This window comes from Carcharodon carcharias, chromosome 2 (genome assembly GCF_017639515.1).
Source record: "Carcharodon carcharias isolate sCarCar2 chromosome 2, sCarCar2.pri, whole genome shotgun sequence".
NCBI classification, from domain to species: Eukaryota; Metazoa; Chordata; class Chondrichthyes; order Lamniformes; family Lamnidae; genus Carcharodon; species Carcharodon carcharias.
Genome location: NC_054468.1, coordinates 32406038 through 32422315, shown reverse-complemented (window position 1 = coordinate 32422315; position 16278 = coordinate 32406038). Strand labels below are relative to the sequence as shown.

General features: G+C 42.8%; 1 protein-coding gene across 1 annotated transcript in view; it reads left to right on the top strand.

Moving 5' to 3' along the window:
* Window positions 1–7986: 7986 nt before the first annotated feature.
* Window positions 7987–16278, top strand: part of LOC121287192 (anosmin-1-like) — a 190156-nt gene continuing 181864 nt past the window's right edge. Inside the window, exon 1 of the mRNA XM_041204833.1 lies at window positions 7987–8163. Coding sequence (XP_041060767.1) covers window positions 7987–8163 — 177 coding nt within the window. The remainder of the gene's footprint in view (window positions 8164–16278) is intronic.

The window sequence follows — 16278 nt, the reverse complement described above, 5'->3', positions numbered from 1 at the left end:
TTCACCTTAAAATTTCTCGATGAAGTTCTAAGTAGCATTTCTTAGCCCACCTGCTTGATTATCTCAAACGAGCAAAATACGGTGAATGCATCTAATGCCATTTTCTGACTATGTATGCATTGAATTTAAAATGTTACTAGAAATTTACAAATTTTTTTGTAATGGTTGTGTCATGCACAACAGATCTTGGCACTTCTGCTAAGTTTCTCAGTTTAAAACAGAGTGCAATTAGGAAGCAATTCAGAAAGACCAATATATAAAATAGTGCCTCTTTCACCTAAGGCTTATGAAGGTAAATATTGTTTGTCATGTGAATTTGGCACCAAGGGGATCTCCAGGCATCCAGCAACACTGATATTCACACAGGCAGCAAACCAGGAGGTAAAATGCACTGATTATCTTTCATTTCTTAATGGGCTTGAACTTCTGTGGAATATTAATCAGAGTTGGATTGCCAGCCCACTCCTACTTTCTTAACTGAAATATTTTTTGATCCTATCTCACCCGACATTCCAACTCAGGTAGGGCAAGATCTGAGCAGTGCAGCACGACTCCGAAGCCTAGCGTCGACGGCTATAGAGTCAGATGTAAGGAGGCCACACCCCCTTTTTTGCGGCACAAGCTGCTGTAAACCACGTAAGTTAAAGGTCCAGCCAAGTTTAAAGGTAGTTGTTAGGCCAGGGGGAAAGTGAATGTCTTAAGGTAGGAGTGTTGGATTTGGAAGGACAGGGTGGGATTTAGAGTTGGTGGGGGAGTCAGGCAGGCCTGGGGGATGTTGGGGGGGTGTTGGGTCAGACTGGGCCAGGCCTTGGGGAGATGGAGGGGGTGGCGGAGGTCAGTGGGTGGGGCCTCAGAATGGGGTGGATCAGCCTGGGTGGGGCGGGGAGGTAGAGTGAGTAGGGCTGGGCCTCTGGAGGGGGCAGTGGGTCAGGCCGGGCCTCTGGGGTGGAGGGTTTAGTTGGGTGAGGCCTCTGGTGGCAGAGGGAGGTGGGTCGGGTTGGGCCCCTGGGGTGGGGGGAGGAGGGTTCAGGTCGGGCCAGGCCTCAGGGTGGGAGTGAGAGTCAGGAGCTGGGTTGGCCGGGGGAAGGGTGATGGGCCAGAGTCGAGAGTCGGGCCTGTATGGGGGAGGAGTCCCCATGGGGGAAGGAGTTCCATTGGGGATGGGGAATTCCGTTGAGGTGGAGAGTTTCTGTGTGGGGGTAGTTGGGGGGTGGGGTAAGTCCCTAGGTGGGAATAGAGGGGGTTAGTGGAGTAGTCCTGAGGGGTGGGTAGTCGGGTGTTCAGGGTCCTGTGGGGTGGGGTGAGTCCCAACATGGGTGGGAGCAGTTGGTGGGAAGTGGGGCAGTGCTGTGGCTGGGGGTAGTTGGAGGGGTAGGGGAGTCCCATGTGAAATGATAGTTGGGAAGTTGGGGGAGTCCCCTGGGTGTTCAAGGAGGTGGGGTGAGCCTCATGGGGAGGCTTGGTGTGTGTCTGTAGAACAGTTACCCAGAAGTTGGAAGTGGTTTTAATTCTTCTAATGTTTTCTGGGAAACAATTAATGTAATACAGTCGGAACCATTCAAATTTTGCGACTTAAATTGCATTTTCAGATGGTTCCGCATTCAGGGCAAGTGCCTTTTGGAAGTTTACACTTCTCATGTAATTGTCGTGCAATCCTTACCTGGGAATGTCTGGAACCTTGGGGGTTCCCCAGCGCATCTTTGGGATATCCCCATTAAAATGTCCTGGAGCTTGGATGTTACAGTTCAGAAAGAAAAATAAATGATTGGAACATCCACATGGGGTTATGGTAGAAGCTGAGATATCATGAACATTTTTTAAAAAATCATTAATTCAAAAATGTGATTTTTTTTAACCATAAAGGAGAAATTTGACATTCCATAAATGCAAAAAAATTTTTTTTAGGGCCAGAGAGGTTACTCAGCAATAGCTATTTATTTAGAACGAGCACCATCTCCTTACAGCATAACAAAACAACCATTCATCTGCTTCAAAGTAGGCCACCTCCAAAAGCACCCATAAAGTCATCCAATCAAAGCTGAGAGAGATGCAGGATCACTGGCTAAGCAGAAGGGCAGAAGTACAATCAATTGCAGACAGCAGCGATATTAAACACTTCTATAATGGTCTGAAGACAATCGATGGTCTGCAAGTTTCCAGAAATTCTCTTTTCCATGGTGCTGATGGAGCTGTACTGATTACAGCCAAGACCACATTCCTAGAGATTTAAGCATAGCATTTTAACAATGTTCTGAATTGTGTAGTTGTCCCAAACTGAAGTCAACATGTCACTTGCTGATGCCTCCAACAAAGCTGAGACTATGAAAACACCTGTCAAGCAGCAAGGCACCAAGGTCAGATGTAACAACAGGTGAAATATATCTTCCAATAAGGATATACAAGACAGGAGGCACAACAGTTGCTAAGAAAACTCACCAAACTTTTCCAGATAATTTAGAACCAGGAAGCCATTCCTCAAGAATTCAAAGGTGGTATCCACTTTTGCAAAAGAAAAGGAAACTCTCAAACTTGCAGTAACCATCAAGGAATTTTCCTATTGTGCATTGATGGGAAAATATTTGCAAGAGTCCTGCCAAACCACTTAACTCTGCATCTTGAAAAGGACCTTTTACCAGAGAACGAATGAGACATCAGAAAAGAACATGATACAGTTGAGACGTTGTTTATTGCAAGTCAGCTCCAGGAGAAATGCCAGCAGAACTGCAACTTGTACTCAACATTTGTTGATCTGATTAAAACCTTTAACACAGCTAGTTGTGAGGGCCTATGAAAGATCAAGGCAAAATATGGATATTCAGAAAAATTCATCATTATGGCATGGCAATTCCACACTGGCATGCTTGCTCATGTCCTGGATGGTGAAGAGTCTTCTGATGCCTTCCCAGACACAACTGGAGTAAAGCAGGGCTGTCTGTTGACTGTACCCTATTCAGCATGGTATTCTCTGCCATAGTTTCTGAAGCATTCTGTGTTAGAGAAAGTGGCATCCACATCAAATATCACCTCACAGCAAGGTGTTTTATTTGAGGAACCAAATGTGTACAAACCAAAGAATACAAATCTATGGTTCATGACTTTCTTTTCACTGATGACTATGCCCTAAATATCTGTTCAAATCAAGAAATGCAACACATGGACTGCTTCTCATCTTCATGTGATAACTTTGTCTCACTATCAGCACAAGAAGACTGAAGTCACCTGCCCCCCAAAAGCAATATGTGAAGCCAAATATTATAGTCAGTGGTCAAAGGCTTGAAGCAGTCAACAAGTTTACTTACCCTGCAGCACCTTCTCCAGAGTAGTTCACAATGATGATGAAGACAACACCAGAATAACTAAAGCCAGCATCACCTTTAGCAAGCGAGGAAGAGTTGGTCTCTCAACAAAAGTGAAGATAGATAGAGCAGTTGTCCTTCCCGTTCCCTTGTTTGTTTTGAAATGTGAACAGTTTCCTCCAGATACAAAAACAAGTGACACCACTTCCTCATGACCTGCTTGTGGAGACTACTCAAGATTGGATAGCAAGACAAGGTTCATAATACTGAGATTCTCTCTCTGGCTAACTTTCCTGCCATTCATTCTCTGCTGAAAAAAACTCAGATAAGATGGGTTGGACATGTTGCTAAAATGCTTGCCAAAAAAAACTCTTCCACGGCGAGCTGATTGAAGGAAAACATCCTGGAGGCCAGAAAAGGCACTTCAAGGACCATGCACAGGATCACTCTATATAGCACCATCTCATCAGCAAAGGGACCACCTCCAATGCACACAACAGTCGCAATGACCAATAGGAACCATGGGCTTTGCAAGTCCAAGGCCACAAGCATCCCTTCCACATCCACAATATATGTGTGTCCAACATCAACAGATCTTTCCATGCTCAAATTGGACTGAACAGTCATCTTTGAACACATCACACCTGAAATTTAACTCCTTGAGTTCTAGTTTATGTCATATTCATCTTCAACTGCATGACAGAACAAAAGATGCACTTAATACCTCATTCAACAAGGCGTATCATTTTCAAGGCTTTATACAGCAAATCTAGTGCAAGAGGACATGTTCTCATCAGTTCAGTGATTCTAATTGATCACAATCTGTGGACTGTTTAGTAAATCATAAAATCACTAACAGCAGCTTCTGAATTTCTGCAGTTAACAGTGCATGTGTGGACCCCAGAATTTGCTGCCAGTTTTGAGGAGTAATGACAGCGACCACTCACACCTTTGATATCATTACTAACACAAAATCCAGGCCTATGAATATATTAAAATCTTCAGGTGCAAAACCTTAAAAAAATGCTTTTGAAAATCCAGGTTATAGATATTGACTAGATGAATCCCATCCACTGAAATAATGAAATCCCAATACCCATTGGCTGGGATTTTCCATGCCCGCTGGTGTCAGGCGTGTTCGGTGGTATGAGTGGACAATGTGGCGAGAAAGCCAGAAATCAGTTTCACAACCTTGTGAAATGGGTTTGTGATCGTCCGCTCCACCCACCTATGGTGGGCCACATTCCTTGCCATCTGACGTCGGGAACCTCATTGTAATGCATCTGCATATCATTATAAAGCCTCCCCGCTGGATCGTCTGCCCACATCAGCGGGAAAACACGCCAACATGTCTCACAATAGCATATAGAAGGTGTGCACCTGGTGAGCTGCTCTTCGCTCAGGACTTCAAGGTTTGTTTGCCTATCTTGCTTTCAAATGTGTGGCATAATTCTTGAAGAAGGAATCTCAATATTCTATCAATAATAATCCTTTAAGTTCTAAATTTAGCTGAGTGATTTTGTTTTTTTGTGACACAGGGAAATAGTTAGCAAAGAATAAAAGTTTGGAATTGAAAGCCACATCTACAGGATTCATTGTTCCATATTATCTCCGACAATTACAAGAGTATCCAAGTTTTGGATGCTAGAAGCAGCATAAAACTTGACAATAATCTTCAGAATGGTTACAAAATAGCTTGTGTGGGAAATGAAAATACCTGTCAGGAACCAAACTAAGGCACAATGGAGTATATCTGAATCATGCTACACTTAAACCAGATGTTTTTGATGCATCGAATACAAAAGTGTGCAAATGCTTCCCCACTGCACCCTGCCACCCCCCCCCCCCCCTGCCCCCACCTTACAACTCACTATTTTGTAATGAATATTGCAAACTAATGTAGGATTATTTTGTACTCTTAGAAAGTGTGCCAGAAATTAAGTTTGGTATAGATCTGGGGTCACAGAATGAAATGAGATAATACACAATTGGTTAATATCTCTATATAGCATGCTGAAAACAAATTATGTGAACAGTTCTGTTACTTTGTTGGAGGCAGAGGTGAGGTTTAATGGTTTGCAGTTTGAGTTTGATAGGTTAGGTGATACTGGCAGGAAAGTAAATGTCTCCTCTTCATCCAAATATAACTCTAACCATGATAGTAAATCTAATGATAAATCTAGAAATGTAAAGCTAACCGTAAATCTAATCTTTAAAAACCGCAAAAACCGCAAGCCTGACACAAAACTCCAACTTGAAAATAACCCAAGCCCTACAACTGCGAATCTAGCTGCCTCAAACTGAAATCCTCATCCTGACCTCAACCTGAACCTTAACTTCGACCCTTGTCCTAAAATACTCCAAACTTGATTCCCTCCAACCCTAATCTTAATTCCAACTATAACCCAAAACCCTAATCCTAAAATATCCTCACAAACATGGGCTCCCCCAACATTGATGCTTGTCCTGACCTTACCCACTCTGCGCTCTGACCATAACCCAAATTCTAACCCAAAACCTTAAATATAAAATAATCCCCAGTTGTGACCCTAACTAATAACTCCTTCACTTTTGGGCACTTTCCCCAACTCTAACCACCACCTCCACCCCCAAGTCTAACCTAACCCAAAACCCAACACTAAAGTAATCCTGACCCTACAAAAACCTAATCTTAACCATAATTAGAGAAGCTGGGGTTGAACTCCTTAGAGAAGAGAAAGTTGAGAGGAGATTTTATAAAGGTGTTTGAAATCATGAGGGTTCTAGACAGAGTAGGTGGAGAGAAACCGTTCCCATTATCAGAAGTGCCAAGAGCCAAAAACGAAGGTTTAATGCAATTGGCAAAGGAACCAAAGGTGACATACAGAATCAAATAACTCTGTCCTATTATTTTCCCATAAATTGACATCTTTCTCTGCTTCAAATGCTCCCAAGCAGCAGTGATGTTTAAGTCAAATCTTCTGTGCCCTAGTTATTTAAAAGAGAAGGAAGGCTTAAAGGGTGATACCAGGAGACAAAACTTATCCTCAGGGATTAGACCCGTGGTTGCAGATATAACAGTATGCCTGCGTCTCCAAGGGTCATGCAGCAGACAATTGGCACCATAAAACAGCTCTTTGGATGCCTAGATAATTTGGGGAAGTGAATCTTATAGAAGACCCATTAAGAGGCGCTAAGATCATTTGCTGGCCTACCCACTTCTACCAGCTTATATTTCATCTCATTTCCATATGTTTTAGTTCCGTTGAAGGGTCATACGGACTCGAAACGTCAACTGTATCCCTCTCCGCAGATGCTGTCAGACCTGCTGAGTTTTTCCAGTATTTTTGTTTTTGATCTAAGATCATTGTTGCCTATGACATTTTTCAAAATGCCAGTATCCAAAGAAATTGTGGAGGAAGGTCCTAAATTTCAAACAGCATCAGAGGACAATACTGCCAAAAAACAAGAGGAAATCATTGCAATAATACTTTTGCAGCCAGGAAATAGTACTTATGAAAGAGACATTTACCTGCCCATTTCATAGGTGCGCATTACCAGTAGATCAATCTTTAAGCTCAACATTGTTCTCTTCAGTAGCTAAAGAATTGCAAAAGCCCATTTTTGTAAACTTACTGCAAAATTTCACATTACAAACATTGACCAGCAAAAAATGAGGGTGTTTCATGAAGGGCCGCTGCAGGCCTTTAATATAGCAGGGTATCACAAGCCTTATTTAACCCATTTCCTGAGCAGGGTCAGCTTTTTCCTGGAGGTAGGTGGGAATAGGTAGTTATGTCCATTATATCAAGATTCAATGGGGTCACATGTGAGTCACTTAGGGACATAATAAGTTATTTGTGGCCACTAAACTCATTGCAACATTCCAGCAAACATTCATGGATATGCTTTTCCATTGGAGGCAGAGAAAGAATGAAATGATCCTATATTTGTCATATTTAAAGACTTGCCAGTTGCATTGAGTACTAAAGAAAGAAACACTTGGATTTACATAGCGCCTTTCATAGCCTCAGAAAATTCCAAAGCTTTACAACCAGTGAAGTGTTTTTGAAGTGTGGTCACTGTTGTAATTTAGGAAACATGGCAGCCAATTTACACACAAGGTTGCACAAAAAGCAATGTGATAGTGACGAGATAATTTGTTTTTTTTTAGTAATATTGAAGGATAAACGCTGGGCAGAACATGCAATAACTCACTTGCTCTTCTTCAAAATTGTTTCATAGGGCCTTTTATGACCACCTGAGAGAGCACAGAGAGGCTGCAGTTTAACATCCGAAAGACAGCACCTCCGACAGTGCAGCACCATAAGTACTCTACTGGAGTGTCAGCCTGAATTTTTGTGGTCAAGTCTCGCAGTGGGACTTAATTCCACAACCTTGTTACTCAGCGGCAAGAGTGCTACCAAATGAGCCACAGCAGCTACATGGTCATCCAGGGAGGGGCAATTAAGGAGCTGCTGATGGTGGTCCGGGATGCTGGAAGATGGGGGTAGGCGTGGTTCGAGAGAGGAGGCGAGGCCAGAGCCCACATGTTGCCACTCTGCTCCCTGTTAACATACAAACTTGTGGTGCTTGTCTGTTTCCAGCAGAGAATCTGACAGCAGCGGGCGGAGCAGCGACAAGAGAGTTGAAGGGTGCAGCTTGCAGTGCTGTCAGTTTGTGTGTGGCTCCTCGCCAGGCGGACGGAGGGATGCCGAGCGGGCTTTGGATGCTGCTCCCCGGGTTGCTGTGCTCCGTGCTGCCGGTGGGCAGCGGTCGCCGGCCGGGGAGCGGAGCGGCGGCACCGAGCGTCTCGCGGGCCAGGTGCACCTCGCGCTGCCTCGCGCTGCACATCGCACACCTGAGCACGAGCTTCAGGAGCCTGCAGGTAAGAGCGGAGGGGAGGGGAGGGTATGGAGAGGGGGCAGATCCCACAGACTGGGGCATGGAGTGGGGGCACATCCCACTGAAACTATCATGGAGAGGGGGAAGATCCCACTGAGACTGGGGCATGGAGAGGGGGCAGATCCCACTGAGACTGGGGCATGGGATGGGGGCAGATTCCACTGAGACTATGGCATGGAGACGGGGCAGATTCCACTGAGACTATGGCATGGAGACGGGGCAGATCCCACTGAGACTGGGGCATGGAGAGGGGGCAGATCCCACTGAGATTCAGTCATGGAGAGGTAGCACATCCCACTGAGACTAGAGTATAGAGAGGAGGCACATGGCACTGAGACTGGGGCATTGAGAAGGGGCACATCCTACTGAGACTGGGGCATGGAGAGGTCCCACTAAGACTGGGGAATAGAGATAGGGCAGACCCCCCTGAGACTGTGGGTGGTGTGTGAAGAACCCAGAAACTGGGACTTGGAGATGGGGAGAATCATCCCAGAAACTGGCACATGGAGAGGGAGAGATCCCACTGAGACTATGGTTTGGAGAGGGGGAGATCCCAGTGAGTGGGATATGGAGAGAGGAGACCCTCTCTGTGACTGACAAAGATGAGCATCGCCTCCCCCTCCCCCACCCTCACCCCCAACTCCATTCCTCCTTCCCCCCCCCCAACCGATACTGGGACAAGTATAAGGATGAGCCCTGAAAGGTGAAACGGGAGATACCTGAACCTGGGAGGGAGAGACCCCAGAAACTGGGAGAAGGGGTGCAGCAGCACCTCGGCCATCCTACCTGTGCAGTCTTCCCGGGGCCTGAGCTAGTCAGAGGTCCCAAGTGCATCGAGTCCCCATAACTGACCACCACTGACAGCGTGGGTCTGTCTTGGTTGGCTGAGCTTTCAATTTAATGTGTTCCTTTTCTCCACAACGGTTTGTATGGATCTCCTTCATCTTCGGTGATATCAAGGATGATGTTAGGGCCTATGCAGTGCAATATCAAGGCTGGAACCTGTCCCTTAATCCAACTTTTGCAACCCTGTAAAGCAAACACAACCACTGGAGAAGGAAGCCCCCCGAAACAGAAAATGGAAGAGAATGGGGACAGATTTTTTACCTAGAAAACAGACCAACCTGAGACCTCTGCAAATTGAGAGACTTCCAAATATTAACAAGCATTTTCTCAATATATGAATTTATATTTAATATATTTCAAATGTTTTACCTGTAATATTGTACGAGGTATCTTTCCCTAAGAAAAAACCCTGCTGAAATTTTTAGTAGAGACCTATGCCAAAGTGCCAGAATTCCTTTAACATCAACTGATGGTACCCTGTACAGTATTTGTAACAACCTGTATAGCTTTTATCTTTCATAACCACCCCAGTTATTATTGTGCAGCTAATGCAAGCCTTTTGAAATTGAGCCATTTATTTAAAATTAACTTAAAGATGAAAGATTCTCATATCCTATTCATTCTTCCAGCTTGACTTCCAGCAGCTGTTGAAGTTCAAGTACAGTACAGAAAGTCATGATTGGGGTTCCCCAATCTATCAATTTTTCACCTCAAGTCTATTTTAGTGTTTGCTCCTTAGATTCCAAATACATGTGAAAATTTAAAAGGGGTGAGAGCCTGTTTGTGTACACCTAATGGAACTTAAATATGCACATGAGAAAGAAAGAATTTGCATTTATATAGCACCTTTCATATCCTGAGAATGTCCTAAAGTGTTTCACAGCCAATAAATTGTTTTTGAAGTGTAGTCACTGTGACTTTGTAGAAAAACGTAGCAGCTAAATTACACACAGCATGATCCCACAAACAGGAATAAGATAAATGACCAGTTAATGTTTAGGCACTGTTGGTTGAGGGATGCATGTTGGCCAGAACACTGGAAGAACTTACTTCTCTACTTTAAATAATGCCATAGGATCTTTTATACCCATCTGAGCATTCGATTGGGACCTGAATTTAATATTGCACAGGAAAGACATCTGTTCTGATAATGCGTTAATCAGCACTAGAGCACTCCTTCAGTACTATGTTGATGTGTTAGCCTAGATTATGTCCATAAATCCTGCAGTGGGGTTTGAATTTGAGCTTTCTGACAGAGGAAGGAATGCAAGGGGCCCTGAGTCCAGGAGCAGATGGATAAGACGTAAAAAGGCAGGTGTGGACCGGAGGGCTCATTCTCAATACATCTGTTCTAAATGCTGCTAGACAATGGGATACTGCCTCTTATTGTTGCTGGACCTTGCTCCCAGACACCAGAACAACCCTCCCAGTGCTTCAAGACTCTGCTTTTCCCTCACTAATTCCAGATCCTGGGACCCCTACTTCTCAGTCTCCCATATAAAAAGACTACCTTCTCATCTACCCCCTTTCTGGCACAGCCTAAGACACTGCAATTACTCACTTATTGTACTGACAAGTTCTGAAAGTCTCTCCTTCTGCCCCAGACCCAGAACTATTGTACAAGTTTTCTCAAAGGCTAGAGATATTTTCCAAATGTTTCCAGGCATCTGATGCTCCCTCCCAGTTTCCAGACTTTGAGACGTCTCCAAGTACCGTCATATCTAAAGCACCCCTCCCAAATCTTGGGACCACACCTGTGATTTCACTCCTCAGAATTCCCTTCCCCAGAGCTATCAGATCCTGGGAGCCCCCATTCATGCACCCAAGAACCTAACCCCAAGGGCCCAAGCACCCTGTACCACCACATCAATTTCTGTACTCGCTGCCATCCTAATGTTGCCACACTTAGGGCCACAGTTAGAGCCCCATGACTTTCCCTCATCTCACTACAATTAAATGCCACAATCCCTAATCTGCTACTCATTGCCTACTATCTTCCTTTGTGACTTGAGCTTTAAAAAAGGTAACAGATGAAAATGAAAGGGCCAAATCTGTGCTGTCATGCTGTCAGCAGGGAGTGGTGCTTACAGAGACTGCATTGTAGGCACAGAGCATGTGACTTTATATTTATCAATTTTAAATTAGTAGAAAAGTATGGGCTGTGCATCTGCAACATGCTGCCTGGGAGCACGGAATTAGCCCTTAAAGAAACATGTAATAATGATAATCAAGACTACTAATGTTACTTTCATGGAAAATTCAATAGAATCATGCAATTTGATCCCCAAAAATACAGTTTATAAATCTCAGAATAGCATGCAATTAAAACAAAATTTGACTTATTCCATTACCCTAAAACAGTGACCCTGACAACACACTGCACTTTACATGGCTTAACACCCTCATTGGATTCACCAGAAGCAACTCCATATATATAATTTTTTCTGTGTCCATTATTTGGCTGTGCAGGGGTTGTACAAGGGGGCAATAACAGCAGCCTTCATGTATGGGTAACTATATGGGAGGGAGAGAAATAATTGTTTAGGTATCTTTATATCCTTGTTCGGGAGTTTAATTTTCAGCTTACCTGAGCCCTCTATGCTGCCATAATTGCTGATGAACCTTGATATCTTAATCAAAATTGCTTTTTATTCCTCAAATACCTGTGAGTCCAAAATGTGGATAATTGGTAATGGTTTAAAAATGTTATGGCCTATAGGACTCCCTGTTAATTTATACTGAAAAACAGACACCTATACAGGAATAATAATAGCAGTACAATGTGGTATTGCGCTATTCATTTGTTAACTTACCAGTAGTGCTCTGAAATAGTTTCATAGAAATTAACAAGAAAAAAACATATTTTGCTTGTTAAGGACTTGTTAGGAGAAACCTGTGCAGAATTATGCATGGGGGAGGAAGGATAAAAACAAAAGCAGTTATTTAACAGTAGGTCAGGTTTAAAAAAAATTTTCATCTTTCTCTGAGAAAGAATATTTGCTGAAGTGTAGTTACATTGATAGTGCAATGGGGGGAGATTGTTTGATTATAATAAAGCAAGAGCTTTTCATTAAATTTCCCAGTGTTGTTTATAATTTACTGCAGGTTAGATTGAATACACACAGGACATGTTGCAGTAGTCAAGCAATATATCACAAATAACATTTGAAGCACAGTTTAAATACCACTCTCCAGTGTGTATTTGTATGTCATTATCAGGTTGATTTTACAAATTTGTAAAAGAGCATGGAGCTTTTCATGTCAGGAGCGCATATCAGGAATTTAGGCAGGGAGGTTAGTGGGCCCCACAGGATTTTCTGTCCATTAATTTTAATTTTGCAGATGCCACTGATCTCCAGAACTCGGTCCTTGATAGATTCTCCTGATGCACAAAATACAATGCCGGGAATAGAGATTTGTAAAATCTACCTTTGCATTTCTCGAATCAAGGGCATGATGTAAATAATTTCATTTTCATTTTAGAAGGTGGAAGGAAGATTATGTAGAACATAACCACTGGCTTGGACCTATTGGGCCAAACGGCCTGTTTTTGGGCTGGAAGTACCTTTAAATAAACTGACTACAAAAGTTCAAAGCAGCAATATGATCCTGCAGAATGGAAATGACAATACAGCTGTTTTTTACACTTATGCCTGAACCTTAGGGCAGAACTTTACAGGCCCACCTGACAGCGGGATTTTTCAGTCCTGCTGAAGCAATGAACTTTTGAAAGGCTCACCGCATTTTACCCACCCCGCCAAGACGGGATTGTAAACTTCAGCCATTAGTCTGTGTGGGTAGTTATGAGTGCAGATGCAAATATTGGTGTTTTTATAAGTGTCAGCTATTTTTTTGCTGTACTCTGGTGATTTAACTGTTTGCGAAAGATGTACAAATGTCATACGAATAAGAAGCAGGAGTAGGCCATTCAGTCCATCGAGCCTGCTCTGCCATTTAATAAGATCAAGGCTGACCTGGTAGTAACCTCAAATCTGCATCCTGCCTATCCCCAATAACTTGTCACCCCCTTGCTTACCAAGAATCTGCACACCTCTGCCATAAAAATATTCAAAGACTCGACTTCCACCGCCTTTTCAGGAAGAGAGTGCCAAAGACTCATGGCCCTCTGAAAGCAAAAATGTTGCCCCATCTCCGTTTTAAATTGGTGACCCCTTATTTCAAACAGTGGCCCCTAGTTCTAGATTCGCCCACAAGAGGAAACCTCCTCTCCAAATCCATCCTGTCAAGACCTCTCCGGATCTCATATGTTTCAATCAAGTCACCCCTTACTCTTCTAAGCTCCAGTGGACACAAGCCTAGCCTATCCAACCTTTCCTCATAAGACAACCTGCCCATTCTAGGTATTAGTCTGGTAAACCTTCTCTAAACTGCTTCCAATGCATTTACATCCTTCCTTAAATAAGGTGACCAATACAGTACACAGTACTCCAGATGTGGTCTCACTAGTGCTCTATACAATTGAAGCATAACCTCCCTACTTTTGTATTCAATTCCCCTCACAATAAATGACAACATTCCATTTGCTTTCCTAATTACTTAATGTACCTGCAAATTTTCCTTTTGTGATTTATGCACTAAGATATCCAGATTTCTCTGCATTTCATTGCTCTCCAATCTCTCACCCATTTAGATAATATACTTCTCTTTTATTCTTCCTGCCAAAATGGATAATTTCATATTTTCCCACATTCTACTCCATTTGCCAGAGATTTGCCCACTCACTTAATCCATCTTTTGTAGGCTACTTATCTCCTCTTCACAACTTACTTCCCTACCTATCTTTATGTCATCAGCAAATTTGGCAACTATCCCATTCATCCCTTCATCTAAGTCATTTGTATAAATTGTAAACAGTTGAGGTTCCAGCACTGATCCCTGTGGCACACCACTCATTACATCTTTCCAACCTGAAAAAGACACATTTATGTCTACTCTGTGCTCCCTGTTAGACAGCCAATCTTCTTTTGATGCCAATATGTTACCCTTTATTCCATGAGCTTTTATTTTCCACAATGACCCCTAATTTGGCACTTTATCAAATGCCTTCTGGAAATCTAAGTACAGTACATCCACTGGTTCCTCTTTATCCACAGCACATGTTACTTCCTCAAAGAACTCCATTAAGTTGGTTAAACATGATTTCATTCATTAAGCATGACCTATGTAAGTAAACTAAAATTGACTTGTTTATAAACAAAACTCTCTTTTTGCATAAAGATGCCATTACCATTTTTAATAACCCGAGGCTCCAATTTTAACATGGAGAAGGAATCGGGTGGTGGGGTTGAGGTGAACATCCTATCCCACTGATCTAGTCAGTTACCCCCTCCAAACAGGTGGGAAGTGGAAGCTGGTCAGTGGATGGTAGTGGAAGGTCAGGCAACAGAAGCCGTTGGTCTAAACCAAAGGAATAGTCATTGGTGCTCCATTAAGTTGTGGGAGCTAAGTTTTGGGAAAGCCACCATGGCTTGCTTGCTCAGGGCACTGGTTAAATTAGCAGTCCAAGTGCATCAGCAGACCCCATTCTGTTATATTCTTATATTTAAAGAGGGACCCCACTGGCTTCATTTGGATGTCCTCGGGGTTTGCCCAGAAGGAGAGGTAAAAAGAGGAGAAAATGGGAACAAAGCAGGCTGTTATTTACAATATATATTAATGACTTGGATGAGGGAAGTGATGTACTATCGCCAAGTTTGCAGATGACAAAAAAAACGATGGGAAAGCAAGTGATGAGGATGATACAATGAGTCTACAGTGAGATATAGACAGGTTAAGTGAGTGGACAAAAACTTGGCAGATGAGATATAATGTGGGAAAATGTGAGGTTATGCACTTTGGCAGGAAGAATAGAGAAATTGAATACTATTTAAATGGAGAAAGACTGCAGAAAGCTGCAGCACAGAGGGAATTAGGTGTCCTCGTGTATGAATCACAAAAAGCTAGCCTATAATTTCAGCAGGTAATAGGGAAGGCACATGGAATGTTGGCCTTTATTTCAAAGGGATTGGAATATAAAAATAGGGAAGTCTTGCTAAAACTATACAAGGCACTAGTTACCGCACCTAGAATACTGTAAACAGCTTTGGTCCCCTTACCTAAGGAAAGATATACTGGCATTGGAGGCGGTCCAGAGAAGGTTCACTAGGTTGATCCTGGGTATGGAGGGATTTTCTTATATGGAGAGGTTGAGTAGGTTGGGCCTGTACTCTTTGGAGTTTAGAAGAATGAGAGGCGACCTTATTGAAACATATAAGATTCTTAGGAGACTTGACAGGGTAGATGCTAAGAGGTTGTTTCCCCTGTGGGATTGTCTAAGACTAGAGGGCATAATCACAGAGGAAGAGGTCGCCCATTTAAGACAGAGATGAGGAATTTCTTCTCTCAGACAGTAGTGAATCTGTGGAATTCTTTACCGCAAAAGGCTGTAGAGGCTGGGTCGTTAAGTTATTCAAGGCTGACATAGACAGATTTTTAATCAGTAAGGGAATCAAGGGTCATGGGGAAAAGGCAGGAAAGTGGAGTTGAGGATTATCAGATCAGCCATGATTTCATTGAATGGCAGAGCAGACTTGATGGGCTGAATGGCCTAATTCTGCTCCTATGTCTTACAGTCTATGGTTAGCTAAAGTTGAAGTTCATAGAATTAAAGACTAATCATTGGTCTGGTTAGGAATTTGGCTGAGCAGCAGGAGACAGAGATTAGGAATAATGAACAGGTACTGTAATTGGCAGGAAGTGACTAATGTGGTATTTGACAAGGATCTGTGTTGGGGCCTCAAATATTCCCAGTATTTATTAACAGCTTAGATGGTAGAATGAAAAAAATACATATTTGCTGATCACACAAAGATAGGTAGCATTCTCAGCAGCGTAGATGGAAGCATAAAATTTATAAAGAGATATTGATAGATTAAGCAAATTGGCAAAATGTCGGCAAGTAGATTTTAAATATGAAGTCATCCATTTTAGACCCAAAGAGGATAGACCTACATTTGATCAGTGATTTTCTTCACAACAGGACCCAAAGGGTGTTAATTTAAGGGATCTACTAGGAGCCCATGTTACTGAATACTGGATCTCCTCAGGATTGTGTACTTTCACCTTTGCTTTTCATCCTCTACATGAATGATTGCTAATCAGCACATGATAGCATAACAGTCCTGAAAAATGTTGATGATACGCAGTTGTGGCCTAATCAGGAATAACTAATTAAGTGAACTACAAGAACTCA